The sequence below is a fragment of the Mesoplodon densirostris genome, chromosome 15, assembly GCF_025265405.1.
Source record: "Mesoplodon densirostris isolate mMesDen1 chromosome 15, mMesDen1 primary haplotype, whole genome shotgun sequence".
Lineage (NCBI taxonomy): Eukaryota > Metazoa > Chordata > Mammalia > Artiodactyla > Ziphiidae > Mesoplodon > Mesoplodon densirostris.
The window spans coordinates 5,951,899-5,966,854 of NC_082675.1; the positions used below are offsets into that span (position 1 = coordinate 5,951,899).

The 14,956-nt window shown below is 61.0% G+C and overlaps 1 protein-coding gene across 25 annotated transcripts in view; it reads left to right on the plus strand.

Moving 5' to 3' along the window:
* The window catches only part of NCOR2 (nuclear receptor corepressor 2), a 225,059-nt gene that overhangs the window by 183,949 nt on the left and 26,154 nt on the right, over positions 1–14,956 (plus strand). For 15 of the 25 annotated variants that reach the window (XM_060118201.1, XM_060118204.1, XM_060118197.1 and 12 more), the window contains 7 exons: positions 5,117–5,237; positions 6,095–6,251; positions 10,281–10,445; positions 11,520–11,674; positions 12,370–12,472; positions 12,667–12,771; positions 13,057–13,160. In XM_060118201.1, coding sequence (XP_059974184.1) covers positions 5,117–5,237; positions 6,095–6,251; positions 10,281–10,445; positions 11,520–11,674; positions 12,370–12,472; positions 12,667–12,771; positions 13,057–13,160 — 910 coding nt within the window. The remainder of the gene's footprint in view (positions 1–5,116; positions 5,238–6,094; positions 6,252–10,280; positions 10,446–11,519; positions 11,675–12,369; positions 12,473–12,666; positions 12,772–13,056; positions 13,161–14,956) is intronic. The other 10 variants (XM_060118205.1, XM_060118211.1, XM_060118210.1 and 7 more) reach the window with 4 other exon arrangements.

Here is a 14,956-nt window from a genome sequence, read left to right on the forward strand (position 1 = left end):
CACAAGATGCATCTCGTTCTGGCCCGTGCCCGGATGACTTGGGGAGGGAAGATCATATCCTGCTTTTCCTCTCCCTCCCTCTCTGCCAGGCAGCTCCACCTGGGAGTTTTCTTGGCCCACAGCCAGAGATACTGGCTTCGATTGCAGAGCCTTGAGCTTGCCTGCCCCCGCCTGTTCCACTTCCCAGAGAAGGTGCCTGGGCACTTTCTGGCAGGGCTGGGCCTTCAGAAAGTCCCTTCTCTGGGCCTCAGCGTTTTCACGTATAAGATGGGTGTGGGTATCCTGGCTTATGAGCTTCTTGTCAGGATAATGGAGTTACGAGCCAGCCTGGCACTTTGGAACTGCTTCAGGCTCCCCGCAAAGGTCACTCCAGGAGGAGGCTGGAATGCGGCTTCTTCTGCTGAGCCCCTGCAACTTTGAAAGAATGTAACAGCAATTTCTCCTTTACTTCTTTAGTCCATAAATGATTAACTGGGCCCCAGTGTGTGCCAGGCGCCATTCTGGGCTCAAGGGGTGCCGGGAACAGGACAGATGAGGTCCTGGCTCCAAGGAGCTTACATTTTAGTGAGAGCGACCAGTACGGAACTGGAACAGTAATGGAATAAAGGGAATGCTCGTGTGATAAGTGGGTGATGGAGGGATTGGGGGTGGGGGGAGTGGGAGGGGCAGTCGGGGAGGCCTGTCTGAGGAGGCGCCATTGAAGGATGATTGGAACACTTAGTGTGAGACGTGGAGGGAAAAAGCCAGCAGTGGGAACAGCCAATTCAAAGGTCCTGTGGCCACATGAGCTTATGTTCAGTAGACAGCAAAGAGGCCTGTGGCTGAGTGTGGAGCAAGCGAAGGGAAGAGGGGAAGGCAGGAGAGGAGGTCACAGAGGTGGGCAGGGGCCCGGAAGGCAGGAGAGGAGGTCACAGAGGTGGGCAGGGACCCGGCCCGACCTGGCTCCACAGGGCCCCAGGGGTCGAGGTAAGGAGTGCGGTTTTATCCTGGGAGCACAGGGGAGTAACATGACTTCGTCTGTGTGGACACTGTTCACAGTCCCACCTATCCCAGCCCAGTGATGATGAGAAAGCTGGGGAAGGGGGGCTCAGCAGAGAGGGGGCATACTGTTGCAGGACCCAGAGTCCCCTGTGGCCCCTCCCCCTCCCCCAGCCCTGGTCTTCCAGGGTGGGAAGAAAAACCACAGGAATGGGAAGGTGCCCGAGCCGCTCAGCGCCAGGCGCTGCTCTCGGGGCTTCCCATGTTCCACCCACAGGACAATCCTCGGAGGGAGCGACTGTTCTCGTACCCATTTTACAGATGGGGGGAAACTGAGTGAGGCACAGCTGGTTAAGTCATACGGCCAAAGGTGGGATTTGAACTGGGAGCCAGAGCCCTGAATACGGGGTCGGGGGCGGGACCCTGGCTGCTCTCAGCCAAGTTGCTGGCTTCCCCCGCCTGTCCCGGGTCATGTGCACAGTGCCAGGCTCCGAGAGCCCCTACCCTGCCCAGGCCTCCAGAGAGGAAAATAAAAGCCCTGTCTTCCAAGAAAACAAAGGAAAGAGAACAGAGGGAGGGCGCTGCCACGGGGAGGGCCCCTGGAGGTGGTGCTCGCCCACCGTGGATGTGGGATGAGGGGGGTTGGGGGCCACGTGAGCACCAGGCATCTTCCCGCTCCCCGGTGGGGGGAGCTCAGGACCCTTGGGCTTGTTGAGGATCTGAATCCAGACCCTTGTTCTTGGATGCTGCCCTCTTTTTTTTTTGCGGTACGCGGGCCTCTCACTGTTGTGGCCTCTCCCGTTGCGGAGCACAGGCTCCGGACGCGCAGGCTCAGCGGCCATGGCTCACGGGCCCAGCCGCTCCGCGGCATGTGGGATCTTCCCGGACCGGGGCACGAACCCGTGTCCCCTGCATCGGCAGGCGGACTCCCAACCACTGCGCCACCAGGGAGGCCCCGGATGCCGCCCTCTTTACCGTGAGCTGTCAGGCTGTCATCTCGTCAACTGTGAAGTGCCGTGCCCATGGCCGCAGTCCCCACTGAGCTCCTGCCTTGCTGGGTGAGGGTTAGGGGGGCCTCAGAAAATCCTGAGGGGTCTGGACCTCTGTGCTTGTCCCCCCACCCCGCAGCTGGTGCCTGCTGAGAGCATTCGAGGGGCGACCCCTGCCCCCTCCAATCTGACTGCCCCCTGCCTGGACGAGAAGCCACCGGGAAACCAAGGCAGGACACAGGTCTGAGTCGGAGGTCCTAGTTCACTGACAATCAGAGTGAGACGCAGACACTTTGCTGATTTTATGTGTATTATAAAAGCATAATTTGTGTCCCTGTAAAATTATATTTACAAAAATATAAAAGTTTATATTTTAACTTTAAAATCTGCATTTTAGAGTCATTTATACAGCAAATAATAGTATAACATTATTACTTTATTATTTGTAGAAACAGTACAGTTCATATAACAAACCCTTGATTTCATGGCTGGCAAATAGTATATTCTTTATCTTTTCCCTGTAACAGCTTTATTGAGACATAATTCACAAACCATACAATTCAGCCATTGAAGTGTACAGTTCAGTGGTTTTTAGTACATTCACAGAGTTGTGTAATCATCACCACTGTTGAATTCCAGAACATTTTCACTGCCCCAGAAAGAAACCCCAGACCATTAGCAGTCATTCCTCATCCCCCACCTCCAGCCCCTGGTCCGCTAATCTCTCTTCTCTGTCTGTGTCTATGGATTTGCCTCTTCTGGGAATTTCATATAAATGGAAACATGCCGTATGTGGCCTTTTGCAACTGGCTTCTTGCACTCAGCGTCATGTTTCTGAGGTTCATCCATGTTGTAGCCTGTGTCAGCACTTCATTCATTTATGGCTGAATAATATTCCGTTGTATATATATTTATCACATTTTGTTTATCCATTCATCTGTTTTTGGCCACTTGGGTTGTTTCCACCTTTTGGCTCTTGTGAATAGTGGCTGCTGTGATCTTGTGTGAACGAGTGTTTGTGTGGATGTGTGTTTTCATTCTCTTCAGTATATGCCCAGCAGTAGAATTGCCGGATCCTATGGTGACTCTGTTTCACCTTCTGAGGAACTGCCAGAGTGTTTTCCAAAGTGGCTGCAGTATATTCATTTTAAATTTAAGTCTACAAATGCAAGTTGATTTAAATGGACATTGATAATTAGTTGCGGCGGGCGTGTGGGGCAGTGTTTGGTGACGGTTGAAGCTGCAGGTGGGGAATGCAGGACAGGTGATAACATCAGTTCTCAGACCTGGTCAGGGTGCCTTGGCCCGAGGGTGGTGGGCAAAACGGGGCTGGGCCTGAGTCCAGGGGAGCAAGGACGGGCAGCCACAGCAGGAGAGGCCTCGGGTGGTCCTCGGAGCGTGAGCAGGATCTGGAGAGGTCGAGAGAGGTGAGGACAGCAGGGAGGGTGAGCCGGGTCGAGAGGACCGTGGAGACCAGCTGAGCACGGAGAAGTCAGGCCAAGCTCTGCGCCCGGCGCCACCTGCACGCCATGGGCAGCGCCAGTGGGCGTCGCCGAGACTGACTCCGCTCGGCTGAGTATGTGGCAGATGCGGCCAGGGGGTTAGCGCCCCCGGGACTGGCTTGTCACAGGCTGTGGTCCCGGTCACAGGCCATGGTCTCACTGCAGAGAGCAGCGGGTACCGCAGCTGCACCTCACCCGTCTGTCCTGCTCCATCTGCGGGAAGCAGCCGTGTTCTGCTCTTTGCTGGGCGTCCGGCAGCCAGCACTGGGTGGCGTGAGCTACATCCTGGTGGTCATGGATCTTACCTGGAAGGCAGTGGCTGTGCTTACAGTCTGCATGTGGCATCAGCCAGGATGGTCACAGTACACACTAAGGGCTGTACCAACAGGACCCTCTGGCTTTGGGGACCTGGCCTTCGTTTTGCCCTCTGGCTGAATCCAGCCCACAGCCGATGCCTTTGTGTGTACCGTTTGATCATCTAGCCAGCTCTGGCGCCCTGCAAGCAGACATTGGATTCTGGGTCTCCAACCACACACCCCAAGCACAACACCAGGCCTGCTGTGTATTCAGCAAGTGTGGGTCACAGGAGGGAACCGAGGGCTGGGCTGGAGCCAGGCAGCCCCGGTGGGTGGGTGAGGGCTTCTGAGGGTGCAGCAGACCCAGCTCCTGCCCTACAGACCCTCGTGCCAGCTGGGGAGGCAGACGGGGGTTGTGGCAGGGCACTGTGGTCAGTGCTGGCGAGCTCTGGAAATCCCTGAAGACTTCCTGAAGGAGGCAACACCCGTGAGCAGCTCTGGAGCCACACCCCAGGGCAGGCTCTGCTCCGGTGTCCCAGACACTGCACCTCTACACTGGGGTGACCCTGTCGCTGGCATCCCACCGTGTTTCAGCCCCCCCCCCCACTCCGCCCCCCCCCCGACACACACACCATGCGCAGGTGCGCTGCCCCATTCTGCATGTCAGCAGCAGACAGACGTGACCTTGCTTTAGAGGACGAGGCACCTGCAGGCCCTGCTCAACACCACAGGCCCACTAAGGGCTGCTGGGCGGGCCGTGTACACGCTGACCAGCCCCTCCATGCAGAGCCTGTACCCGCCCGCTTTAGCGCCTCAGCAAACGCTGTGCAGGCAAGATTCCCAGCATCTCAGGTTGCATTTGGGCTGAGTGGGGGGCTCCCCAATCCTGGTCTCCAATAAGCAAGGTCCTCTCAGCACCATGCCCCAGGCCCTACCCCGGCACCTGAGCCTCCTATTTGGGTGACGGAGAGTCCCTCTGAACCTCCCAAGCTCCCCAAGCCTTAAGCTGGTTGATTCTTGGCCTTTCTGGCAGCTTCCAAAGGGCCGAGCGTGGTGTGGGCCCTGAGTGTGGGTTTCTCTGGGGCTTTCCTTGCCTTGGGCTGTCTCAGGAGTGTTTGATCCTGGCTGGGCCTCTGGGCTGGGGTGGGAGGGCTCTTGGCCCCTTGTGAGGCCTGCATGGACCAGAGGAGGGAGGGAGGGAGGGAGGGAGGAGACCCCACCGTGACCCCAGGTCTCCTGGGCCCCGTGATCCTGGACCTTCGCCTCTCTCTGGCAGCCCCTCCGGCCCCGTCATCCAGGCTGGAGCCAGGAGGCCGGGAGCCCGTGGGCCTGACGCTGGTCTCCCCCACAGGCTCCTGTCGCCACGGCCTAGCCTCCTCACCGCGACCAGCGACGCCAGGACCAACGCCTCGCCCCAGAAGCCGTTGGACCTGAAGCAGCTGAAGCAGCGTGCGGCCGCCATCCCCCCGATTGTGAGTCCCGGGCCCCTGCGACCTCCACCTCCTGTTGGGGGGACGGTAGATCTGGCCGGGCAGGCGGGGCCCCAGCACCTGCACAGCCTGGCTCTGCCCGCGTCTCCCATTCCCTGGGCAAAGCCCCGTGGAGACAGGCGGGGAGGCTGGGGGATTGGCAAGGTGTCTGCCCTGGCCTCTCGCCCCACCCCGCCCGCCGACGGTTCTCCAGAGGCGCCCAGGCCTCGCAGTGAGCTCCCCCAGCCCGCTCTCACAGCTCCTCGGAGCGGAGGGCAGCGCCCACAGTTACCGAGAGGCCCTTCGCTGGGGGAAGGAGGGAGCTGGAAGATTCCTCCCCAGGCCCAGCAGGAGGACCCCCAGAGGTGCCCCTTACTCGGGATGGCTCAGTTGTGGCCAAAGCCGTCCGTCTCCGAGGAGGTGGGCCGGGCCTTCAAATGCAGCTGGGGGCTCTGGGCTGAAAGGCTCTGAGCTGACCAGGGCTTTCCCAGTGAGGGGCACAAGGTGTGCCAAGCCGCGCTGCCCACTCCCCGAGGCCGGGCCCAGTCCCACTGGTCAGCCCCGATCCCTCCGAGACCCGGAGCGATTTGGGGAAGGGCGAAGGGGCTGGTGGGGAGGGTAACGGGGGCTCCCCCATCCACGGCCGTGCAGCCGGGATGGGCGGACACACCCCCTACACTCTGCGCAAAGCCCTACCCTCCTGGCCCTCAAGCCGCGTGCCCTTGGGCACGTCGCGGCCTCCCCCTGGGCCTCAGTTTCCAGGCTGGTCCCACGCAGGGGGCCTGGAGGGCTTTCCCTGATCTCTGTGGCCTATGGACGGACGGGCTGTGAAGATGCTCAGTCCTCCCGGCTTCCCTCAGCAGGTCACCAAAGCCCACGAGCCCACCCGGGAGGACGCGGCGCCCCCTGTTCCTCCGCCACCGCAGCACGTGCAACCGGAGAGCGACAGCCCCCAGCAGCCCAGCAGCAGCCCTCGAGGCAAAAGCAGGAGCCCTGTGCCTCCTGCTGAGAAGGAGGGTAAGTGTGTGCCGGTGGCCCAGGGAGTATGGGGGAGAGGGGGCAGGTGGGTGGGCGTAAGGGGCCTTTGCGTGTGCAGAGCAGCTCCTGCAGACTCCAAGGCCGCAGTGGCCCGACAGGCCAAGTAAATGAGTGACACATGGTGGGGGGGTGAGGCAGTGTGGGGGTGGGCACTGGGGCAGTTGGAGACTTCTGTTCTTTCTAAAGTGGGTGCATATTGGCCTCAGCCAAGAGTCACCACGTGGCAGTACAGGCCTGGGGTGGTTCTTCCAGAGAAGCTACTAATCCATCTTGTCATGTGAAACCTTCGAATTTCTCGACATTGGCAACTTCTCAAAATTTTCAAAAGCACTGTGCATGTACGAAAACATGTCTACGGCTCAGTTTCTGGTTCCCCGTGATTCAGTCCACACGTGAGCTTCTAGAACCACGAGGTTCAGCACCGGCTGGCAGCAACTCTGAGGCCTGGGCAGGAAGCACTTCCCCCTCCAGCTTTCACCCTGACCTTATTCCAGGCCGAGGTCACTGGGTTCACTGGGGAGCCAGTGGGGTGATTCCCCGAGCAACTGTGTTGCAGCAACTGCCCGGGGCGGGCTTTACTGTCACCACGTGAAGCTCAAGGTCTGGAGGCAGGTGGGGCATGGTTTCTCGTTCTCTGGATCTTCTGTCTCTGCCCCAGACCCCCGACCCGGCCCAAGAAGTCTCAAGCCTGTGTCCCAAAGGGACACCCGTCCCAGACCAGCCTGGCACGTCTCAGGCACTGGGGGCTGACCCCCCAGAGGCTCCCCCCACTCTGGGCTAGCCCAGGCTCCTGCGGGCTGCTCTAGGGGTCTGAGGGCAGCAGGACCCAGGCCATCCTCCGTGACCGACGCAACCCAGGGACAGGTGTGGGCAGCCAGGGCCACCTGCGTCCCCACCCCCGGCAGCCTCTGGTACGACGTCCCGCCTTCTCTAGAAAGCCGGGCGGCCCTCGGCCATGGGCCTCCCTGAGGGCGGTGCTGTGTGCTGGACGACAGAGAGCAGGGCTGTCCCTGAAGCAGGCCAGCTCCACACCTCACAAGTGACAGGGCCTGCCAGACACGCCCCCGCTGATCAGCCCGCCCTGCCTGCCGCCTTCACCTGCTGCAGGAAGTCTCGGATGCCACCCACACGGGCGGGCATGCATCCTGGCTGGCACACAGGCCAGCTTGTGGCCACAGGGCCAGGACTTTGGTTGAACAACCACAATCGCCAAGCACCATGCCAGGCAGCGGGGGTTCGGCAGTGAGCAGGATGAAATCCCTGCTCCGAGGAGCTGCTGCTTTTGCAAGAGGACGTTAAACGGGGGGACACGTAAGGAAGCAAGATGACCTTAGGCTGGTTCATGCAGCGAAAGAGACAAAACAGAATGAGTGATGAGGGGCTCAGGGAAGGGTCTCCGTGAAGAGGAGAAGGCAGTCGTGGGAAGATCGGGGGAAGGGCGTTCAGGCATAGGGAACAGCACATGCAAAGGCCCTGGGGTGGGAAAAAGCTTGGTGTGTTGGCAGAGCTGCCGGGAGGTCGTGGTGGCTGGGGAGGGGGTAGGATAGGAGGTGGGACAGGGAGATGGGGGACCAGATTGTGTAGGGCCTCATAGACCATGGTACTGTGGGATTTTGTCTTGGGTGCAGAAAAAGCCTTTGCTGGAGGAATTTTAAGGTGTGTGTGTGTGTGTGTGTGTGTGTGTGTGTGTGTGTAGGGGACTGGGGAGAGGTCAGGCAATCTGATTTTTATTTTAGAAAGATCTCTTCTCTCTCCGCCTCTCTGGCCATTGTTGAGGAGAAAGGGCAGCAGGGAGTTGTGGGCAGATGCAAGAGGCCATGGCGGCAGCCTGGACTGTGCGGGTGACCATGAAGGGGGGCATTGGGACTTGGTTTCAAAGGCAAACAGTGGGACCTCCTGATGAACCCGAGTGTGGGGTTGAAAGCAGAACGTCTGCCTCTTCCTGGGACCCTGCCAGCCACCCACGCTGGGACCGGGACTCCCCGTGGTGGGGCTGGGGTTCGCTGGACGAGAGTGTAGTGTGAGACGTGGGGTCTGGCTCTGGAAGGACATTCCAGGGCTGGGGCACCAGCCCAGGGCGGATAGCTGCGTGGCAGTGTCAGGGGCCCAAACAGCCTTGGCCGGCGCCAGATCTGAGCCGGGCTGGGCCATACTTGGGTGGCTGGACAGCACACAGGGCCAGGCAGGGCCCGCTGGGATGGGTCACAGGCCCTGTCCTGGGAGAAGGTGAGCCACCACCTGTGCTTTCTGAGTCTGGCATTCGGCCCGTTGGCACGGCGGAGGGCTGCGCCATTTCCTGGAATCGCTCCGCACAGGAGACGGGGCACCTGGCGACAGGCACCAAGGCCTGCCTTGCAGCTAGCACCCGTAGGCACATGCATGAACTTGACACCCAGCCCGACCGACCTCTCTGGTCTCAGGAGCCTCCCCCGCCGCCCGGCTCCTGCCTGGAGCTGCTCCGCCAGCCCACCCCTCGGGCTCCCTGGGCCCAGCTGGAGGAACAGGTTGTCTCTCCAAGCTCTCGGCCGCCGGCCCATCCTGGCCCGGCCCCAGATTTCCCTTCCAGCACCGGAGGCCACCCCCCGCCCCTGCCCCCTCCCACGGCAGCCGGAGCTGAGCTGGAGAGAGCAGCCCAGGCACGCGCGGTCGGGTGGCTGGACGAGCGAGGTCCAGGGTGTGCGTGGAATTTCCGGGCCCGGTGCAGGCCCTGGGTTGGGGGGGGGCGCCTCCACTGGGGGTTGGTTGAGCATGAGAATCCCCACCCCGGGTTACTCTCCGCATCTGCGGCCCCTCCTGCGGGCTCCCCACGTCAGCAGGCGCACAGGTCCGGGGGGAGCTCACTCCCAGGAGAGAAGCAAGGGGCGCGCACGCCTCCACCCCCACCTGCTGGGCCCACAGCAGGTGGCTCTCAGTGCCCTCCTGCTCGCCTCGCTGGGTCTTCAGAGCCTCCGTCTGTCACCTGGAGGTGGCCCGAGGGATGACACCTGCCTGCCGTTCCCATCCCAGGCCCGGCATTCCCCAGTCGTTATCAGCTGGCTACTCCTTCCCCGCCCCCCAACCCCGTACCCCGCCCTCGCCACCATCGGTCCTCCAGCCTGACACCAATTCTCAAGGAAGAGGTTTGGCGCTTAGGACCGATTTCAGCAGAGTGAGTGGCCAGCGGGAGAACACCGTGAAGACGGCCTGGCCTTTGGCCATGTCTGCGGGCTGTCCCCAGGCCTGAGAATCCAGGGCCAATCGTTGCTCCTCTTCCTGTGATCAGTGTGTGTGTGGCAAAGGTGAAGGTTACAGCCTGCAGCCCATCTACCTGGGCTCAGAGCTCCCCTTGCTGGCTGTGGGCCTTTGACCAGGTGACTTCCACCTCTCCGAGCCTCCGTGTTCCCATCTGCAAATTGGGGATAATCCTCATCATCCCGGGCATCCGGGCCGTAGCCGTGCTGGCGGGAGCACACATACACGGATCATGGCAAACTGTTCTGACCGCCTTCGTCATCTGAAGAGGTCAGCAAGCCTCTTCTGGAAAGGGCCAGATAGTAAATATTTTAGGCTTTGTGGGCCAGACAGACGGTCTCTGTCGCAACTCCTCAGCTCTGCTGCAGATGATAAATAAACGTGTGGATGTGACCACGTTCCAGCACAAGTGTACACACAGAATCGGATGGTGGGCAGGCCCCGTGCCACCATCTGCCGCCCCCTGGTTTGGAAGTTTGTCCAGGCCCCTTGCTGACCCGGTGCCGGGCAAGTGCCTGTGGGATTCCAGCGCTGGAATCAGGGGCCGCTGAGAAGCCCAGCCCAAGCCCGAGGCACAACCGTGCTTGACAGGACATCACAGGAGTCAGCGTGGTGCCCGGTCTGCAGACTTGGGGGGCTCCATCACTGTTGGCCAGGACCTTCCCCTGGCCGAGGCCGGCCCTGCAAGGCGCAGGGGGTCTTGTTTGAGCAGGGCAGCCAGGGCTGGGGGCCTGAGGGCTGGCCGAGCGTGGCTGACTGCCCTGCCTTGCCCCTCAGCAGAGAACCCCGTATTCTTCCCGGCCTTTGCGGCTGAGGGCCAGAAGCTGCCCACGGATCCCTCGTGTTGGACGTCAGGCCTGCCCTTTCCTGTGCCCCCTCGCGAGGTGATCAAGGCCTCTCCGCACGCCCCTGACCCCTTGGCCTTCTCCTACGCCCCGCCTGGTGAGTAGTTCACCCGAGCCTGGTCTCCTTGCCGAGTCAGCCAGCGTGCAATCATTGGGCGCCGACTGTGTGCACTGACTCGGAACTGCATGCAGAAGGATCTTAGGGTCCTGGCGGGAGGGATGGTCTGGTCAGTAAAGGGGAAGGGAGCTCCGCTGAGATGTGAGAAATCTACAGGATTGCAGTGGAAGCCCCTGGTGCTGGGGAGCCCTAGGAGGTGCGTGAGCCGGTGAGGGGCAGGCTGAGGGTGGGAGCTTTGTCTTCCACCATGGACTTGGAGGTGGGCAACGGGCAGGTGGAGAGAAAAGTGTGAGGAGGGAAGGGCCTGCTTTGATTTACAAATATAGTCAGGCTGGATTCGAGATCCTTCCTGGGTTCTCCAGCCCTGCCAGGCCCCGCCAGCAATCAAAGGGGCATAGCCAGGGGCCAGTAAGGACTGTGATGTCAGCAAAGGCCATCCTAAGCAGAGCTGATCCTGCAGGATGAGTGGGCCAAAAGAGCCAGGAGAAGAACAGGGAAAGACATGCCAGGCAGGGGGAACAGTATGTGCAAAGGTCCGGAGGCAGGAAAGAGCAGGCGAAGCTTGAGACACTGACTCAGGCTGCCATGGTAGAAGCTTGGTGCCCAGTGAGCCTGGGGAGACCATAAGCACCAGGTCAGGTGAACCTGAAAGTGGTGTCAGAGGCTAAGGCCTTATCCTGGGGGAGCAGTGGGGAGCCATAAAGGTTCATAGCAGGGGAGGATGTGAACTAGTAGACTTTTCAAAAAGATCCCTTTGGTTCCTGTGAGAGGAGTGGACTGTTGGAGAGTAAAAGGGGAACGGGGAGACCAGTTAAGGAGTCTGGGAGAGAGTTGAGGGGCTTGGGCCAGGGCCTGGGAGTGGTGGGGGGGCCTGGAGGGAGACTTCCCTGGGGTAGTGGTGTCTGAACCAAGGATGCAGACGGCTCATCAGGCAGACGAGAGGAGCAGTGGGGGCACGTATGGACGGGCACCCCCCTGGGCAGGACAGGGACGAGGTGGGGAGGGGCCTGGGGGCTCTGCCGCTGACCGCTCCTGGGGCCCTGTGATGGACAGATACGTGCCCTGCAGGTCACCCGCTGCCCCTGGGCCTCCATGACAGCGCCCGGCCCGTCCTACCACGCCCACCCACCATCTCCAACCCGCCGCCCCTCATCTCCTCCACCAAGCACCCCAGCGTCCTTGAGAGGCAAATGGGTGCCATCTCCCAGGTGAGGTGGGGGGGCAGGCCCCCAGAAGCACCTGTGCAGCCTGGTGCCCGGAGAACGCCCCTTCCTCTTTCAGGGCTTTGGTCTTTCCATCTGTCAGGTCGGGGTGGGGGTGATCACTGGGACTGGTGGTGTCTGGGTGGGGGTCGGGCACCCAAGGGGCTGGGTCAGAGCTGGCTGTGCCTGACCCAGGCATCAGGACCTTGGGAGGTCCCTCCATGGGGCATTCAAGAGCACGGGCTCTGCGATCAGACTGTGTGGCCTTCGGCAAATTACTTAACCTCTCTGTGCCTCAGTTTCCCTTCTGTGAAACAGAAAATCGCAGGCACTAGACACACAGCCCTGGCACGTGGTGAGCCTCGGTCCACCTGCTCCTTCACCTCTCTGACCTGCCCCCATGTGGCTCAGGGCGGGGGCAAGGCATGTGCTTCGCTCAGACGCTTGTGGGCACCATTTCCTTTAAACCAGGTCATGATGACCGCCACGCGGGTGAGGGCCCTGAGGCTCAGGAGAGGCCGTGACTCGTTCACAGTTGCTCAGGGCGGCGGCAGGGCCAGAACTCAGGCCCCAGCCTCTCGGACCCGTGTGTGATCCTGAGGTTCCCCTCCTCTTGGGCCCTCGTAAAAGCGGGTTGAGGCCCTGGTTGTGGCCTCCGCGACCCCACGACCTCTGCGACCCCACGACCTCTGCTCCCACAGGGCATGTCTGTGCAGCTCCACGTCCCGTACTCAGAGCATGCCAAGGCCCCCGTGGGCCCCATCACCATGGGGCTGCCTCTTACCATGGACCCCAAGAAGCTGGGTAAGGATCTAGGGCCCCCCAACCTCGCTGGCCCAGGCTGTTTGTGTTGGGGGCTTGAGGGAGGCAGTTCACCCTAAGGGACTCTGGCCTGAGCGTGGCGGGGAGGTCCCTCAGCCCCTGGACAGGGCAGGGAGGCGGCCATCCTTCTGAATCCCTGCCCAGAGGCTCGGCTCACTGCTCTCGCCCCTCTCCAGCGCCCTTCAGCGGAGTGAAGCAGGAACAGCTGTCCCCACGGGGCCAGGCTGGGCCACCGGAGAGCCTGGGGGTGCCTGCGGCTCAGGAGACGTCCGTGCTGAGAGGTGAGGGTGTGCGAGCTAGGCTCACCCCCGGCGGCTGCCCCTGCATCCCTGGGAGGGTCGAGGCAGGAATGGGCCCCTTTATCCAAAACCTGCTAAGAAGCTTCAGCTCCCAGAGGGTCCAGCAGCCTCTCTTCACGGTTGTCTACTTCGCCATTTAGGGGCAGGCGGACCCTCAGCCTCGAGACACTGGAGGTGGGGGAGGACTTGCAGGTCTGGGTGGCTCTGGGCCTGGGGCCTGGGGAGGGGCTGCAGACACCCCTTCAGCCCGTGTCTCATGTCTTCCAGGGACGTCTCTGGGCTCGGTTCCAGGAGGAAGCATCACCAAGGGCATCCCCAGCACGCGGGTGCCTTCCGAGAGCCCCATCACGTACCGCGGCTCCATCACCCATGTAGGTGTCCTGGGGCCGTGGCATGAGGGGCCAGGGTGGCACTAGCAGGCAGTGTCTCCGGACGTGGCCCTGCCTGTGGACAAAACAGTGGGCAACCCACCCAGTCCGCCCAGCATCTCTGCTCAGCATCTGCCTCAGTAGGTGGGGTGCCCACTCACTCCGTGAGCCTGGGAGCCAGGCGTTTTAGGTGCTGAGCAGAACACAAAACTCAAGGGCCCCAAGGAGCTGGGAGGGTAGCAGAAGGAAGCAGACAGGTAAAAACGGAGCAGGTGACTTCAGAGGAGCCAGTGCTTTGTGTTGAGTAAAACACTGCGATTGAGAATGGCTGAGGCCGCAGAGACAGGGGAGCCGGGGAGACCTCTCGGAGATGTGAGCCCTGCGGGAATCTCAGGGATCGGCATTCCGGGCCCAGGGAACAGCATGCGCAAAGGCGGAGAGGTGGAGGGTCCCTGGTGTGCGCCAGGACCAGCAAGTGTCCGTGGTGCCTGGAGCAGCGAGCAGGAGGCGTTCGGGTCAGCGAAGTTTTGGGGGCCAGTGAGGGAGTCTGCACATGCCCCGCCTTTAAGGCGGTGAGTGGTCGGACGCTCCCGCAGCTCAGCTGAGCCCGCCCACACCACTGGGGCCCCCCCTGTGCTGCCCTAACCCTCGCTTCTGTGACTTCAGTCCTGGATAACAGAGGTTTCCTCTGGTGCCAGCCTCGACCTCGTGGTGCTGACAGGCTGACGGCTGGAGTTGGCATCCTGGCCACATCCAGCTCCGCAGAAAGGAGTGTGGGATCGGCTGGGGACATCTGCCCCATGCAAGGGTTTGCAGAGGGGCCACTCTGGCCCTCCGGGGTCAGGACTGGGGGTTCAGAACTGAGCTCGGGGCTCCTAGTGTACACAGGGCCTGTTTAACCCTCTCCTTCCTCCCTGGCGGGTGGACCACAGAGGGCAGTCCCCCCACTTCCTGGGGTCCTTAGCTCCAAGGGCTTTCCTTTCCTTCCCTTCCACCCGCTCCAGACAAGATGGTTTACATTAGCACAGAATCCAGGTCAGCCCATTTTACAGATGAGAAGACCGAAGCCCAGAGGTTAAACCCAAGGTCATGTAGCCAGTAAGCAGGGGACGCAGCGTTTTGTGCCAGCTGTCCCAGAGGAAGGGGAGCCTGGACACACACACACACACACACACACACACACGCACGCACAACCCCTCCCCCCAACACACACACACACGCACGTGAATGGTGAAACTTCAGGCCACAGGCTCCCATAGGAAGGTGTCTTTGGCTCCAGGGGCCTCAGATCACACCACAGAGGAGAGGCCCTGATGCTTCATGTTTCTCTAAAACCTGTTGGTTTTGAAATCATGAGCTTTAGAAGGCAGCTGCGCAGGTACCTGGGGCCAAAGCCGGGCTGAAGACACTCAAGTCCCAGCCCCACTGCATGCTGACACAGGCAGGGGATCGACGCTCCCTGATGCAGTTTTACCTTTGTTAAAAGTGTCTCTTGCTGAGTCATCCTCACAGAGGTGTTAGGGATTAAAGGCTCCTGGGCATCCATCGGCCTCCAGTTTCAGGTGGCCCTGACCCAAGCCATGTGGGTCACTCACAGCCTTGGCGATTGTTTCTGGCAGCTGCCAGATGTGTGAGGGTCAGACTTCCCCACAGCCTCACTCCCAGGTGATGAAATCTGGTCATGGGACACACACAGGCTCACACACACACACAAACTCAGGAACACACGGATACACACACATACACAAACTCATACACACGCAGACCTACAGTGGGTGGGCTTCTATCAGCTGGCCCTG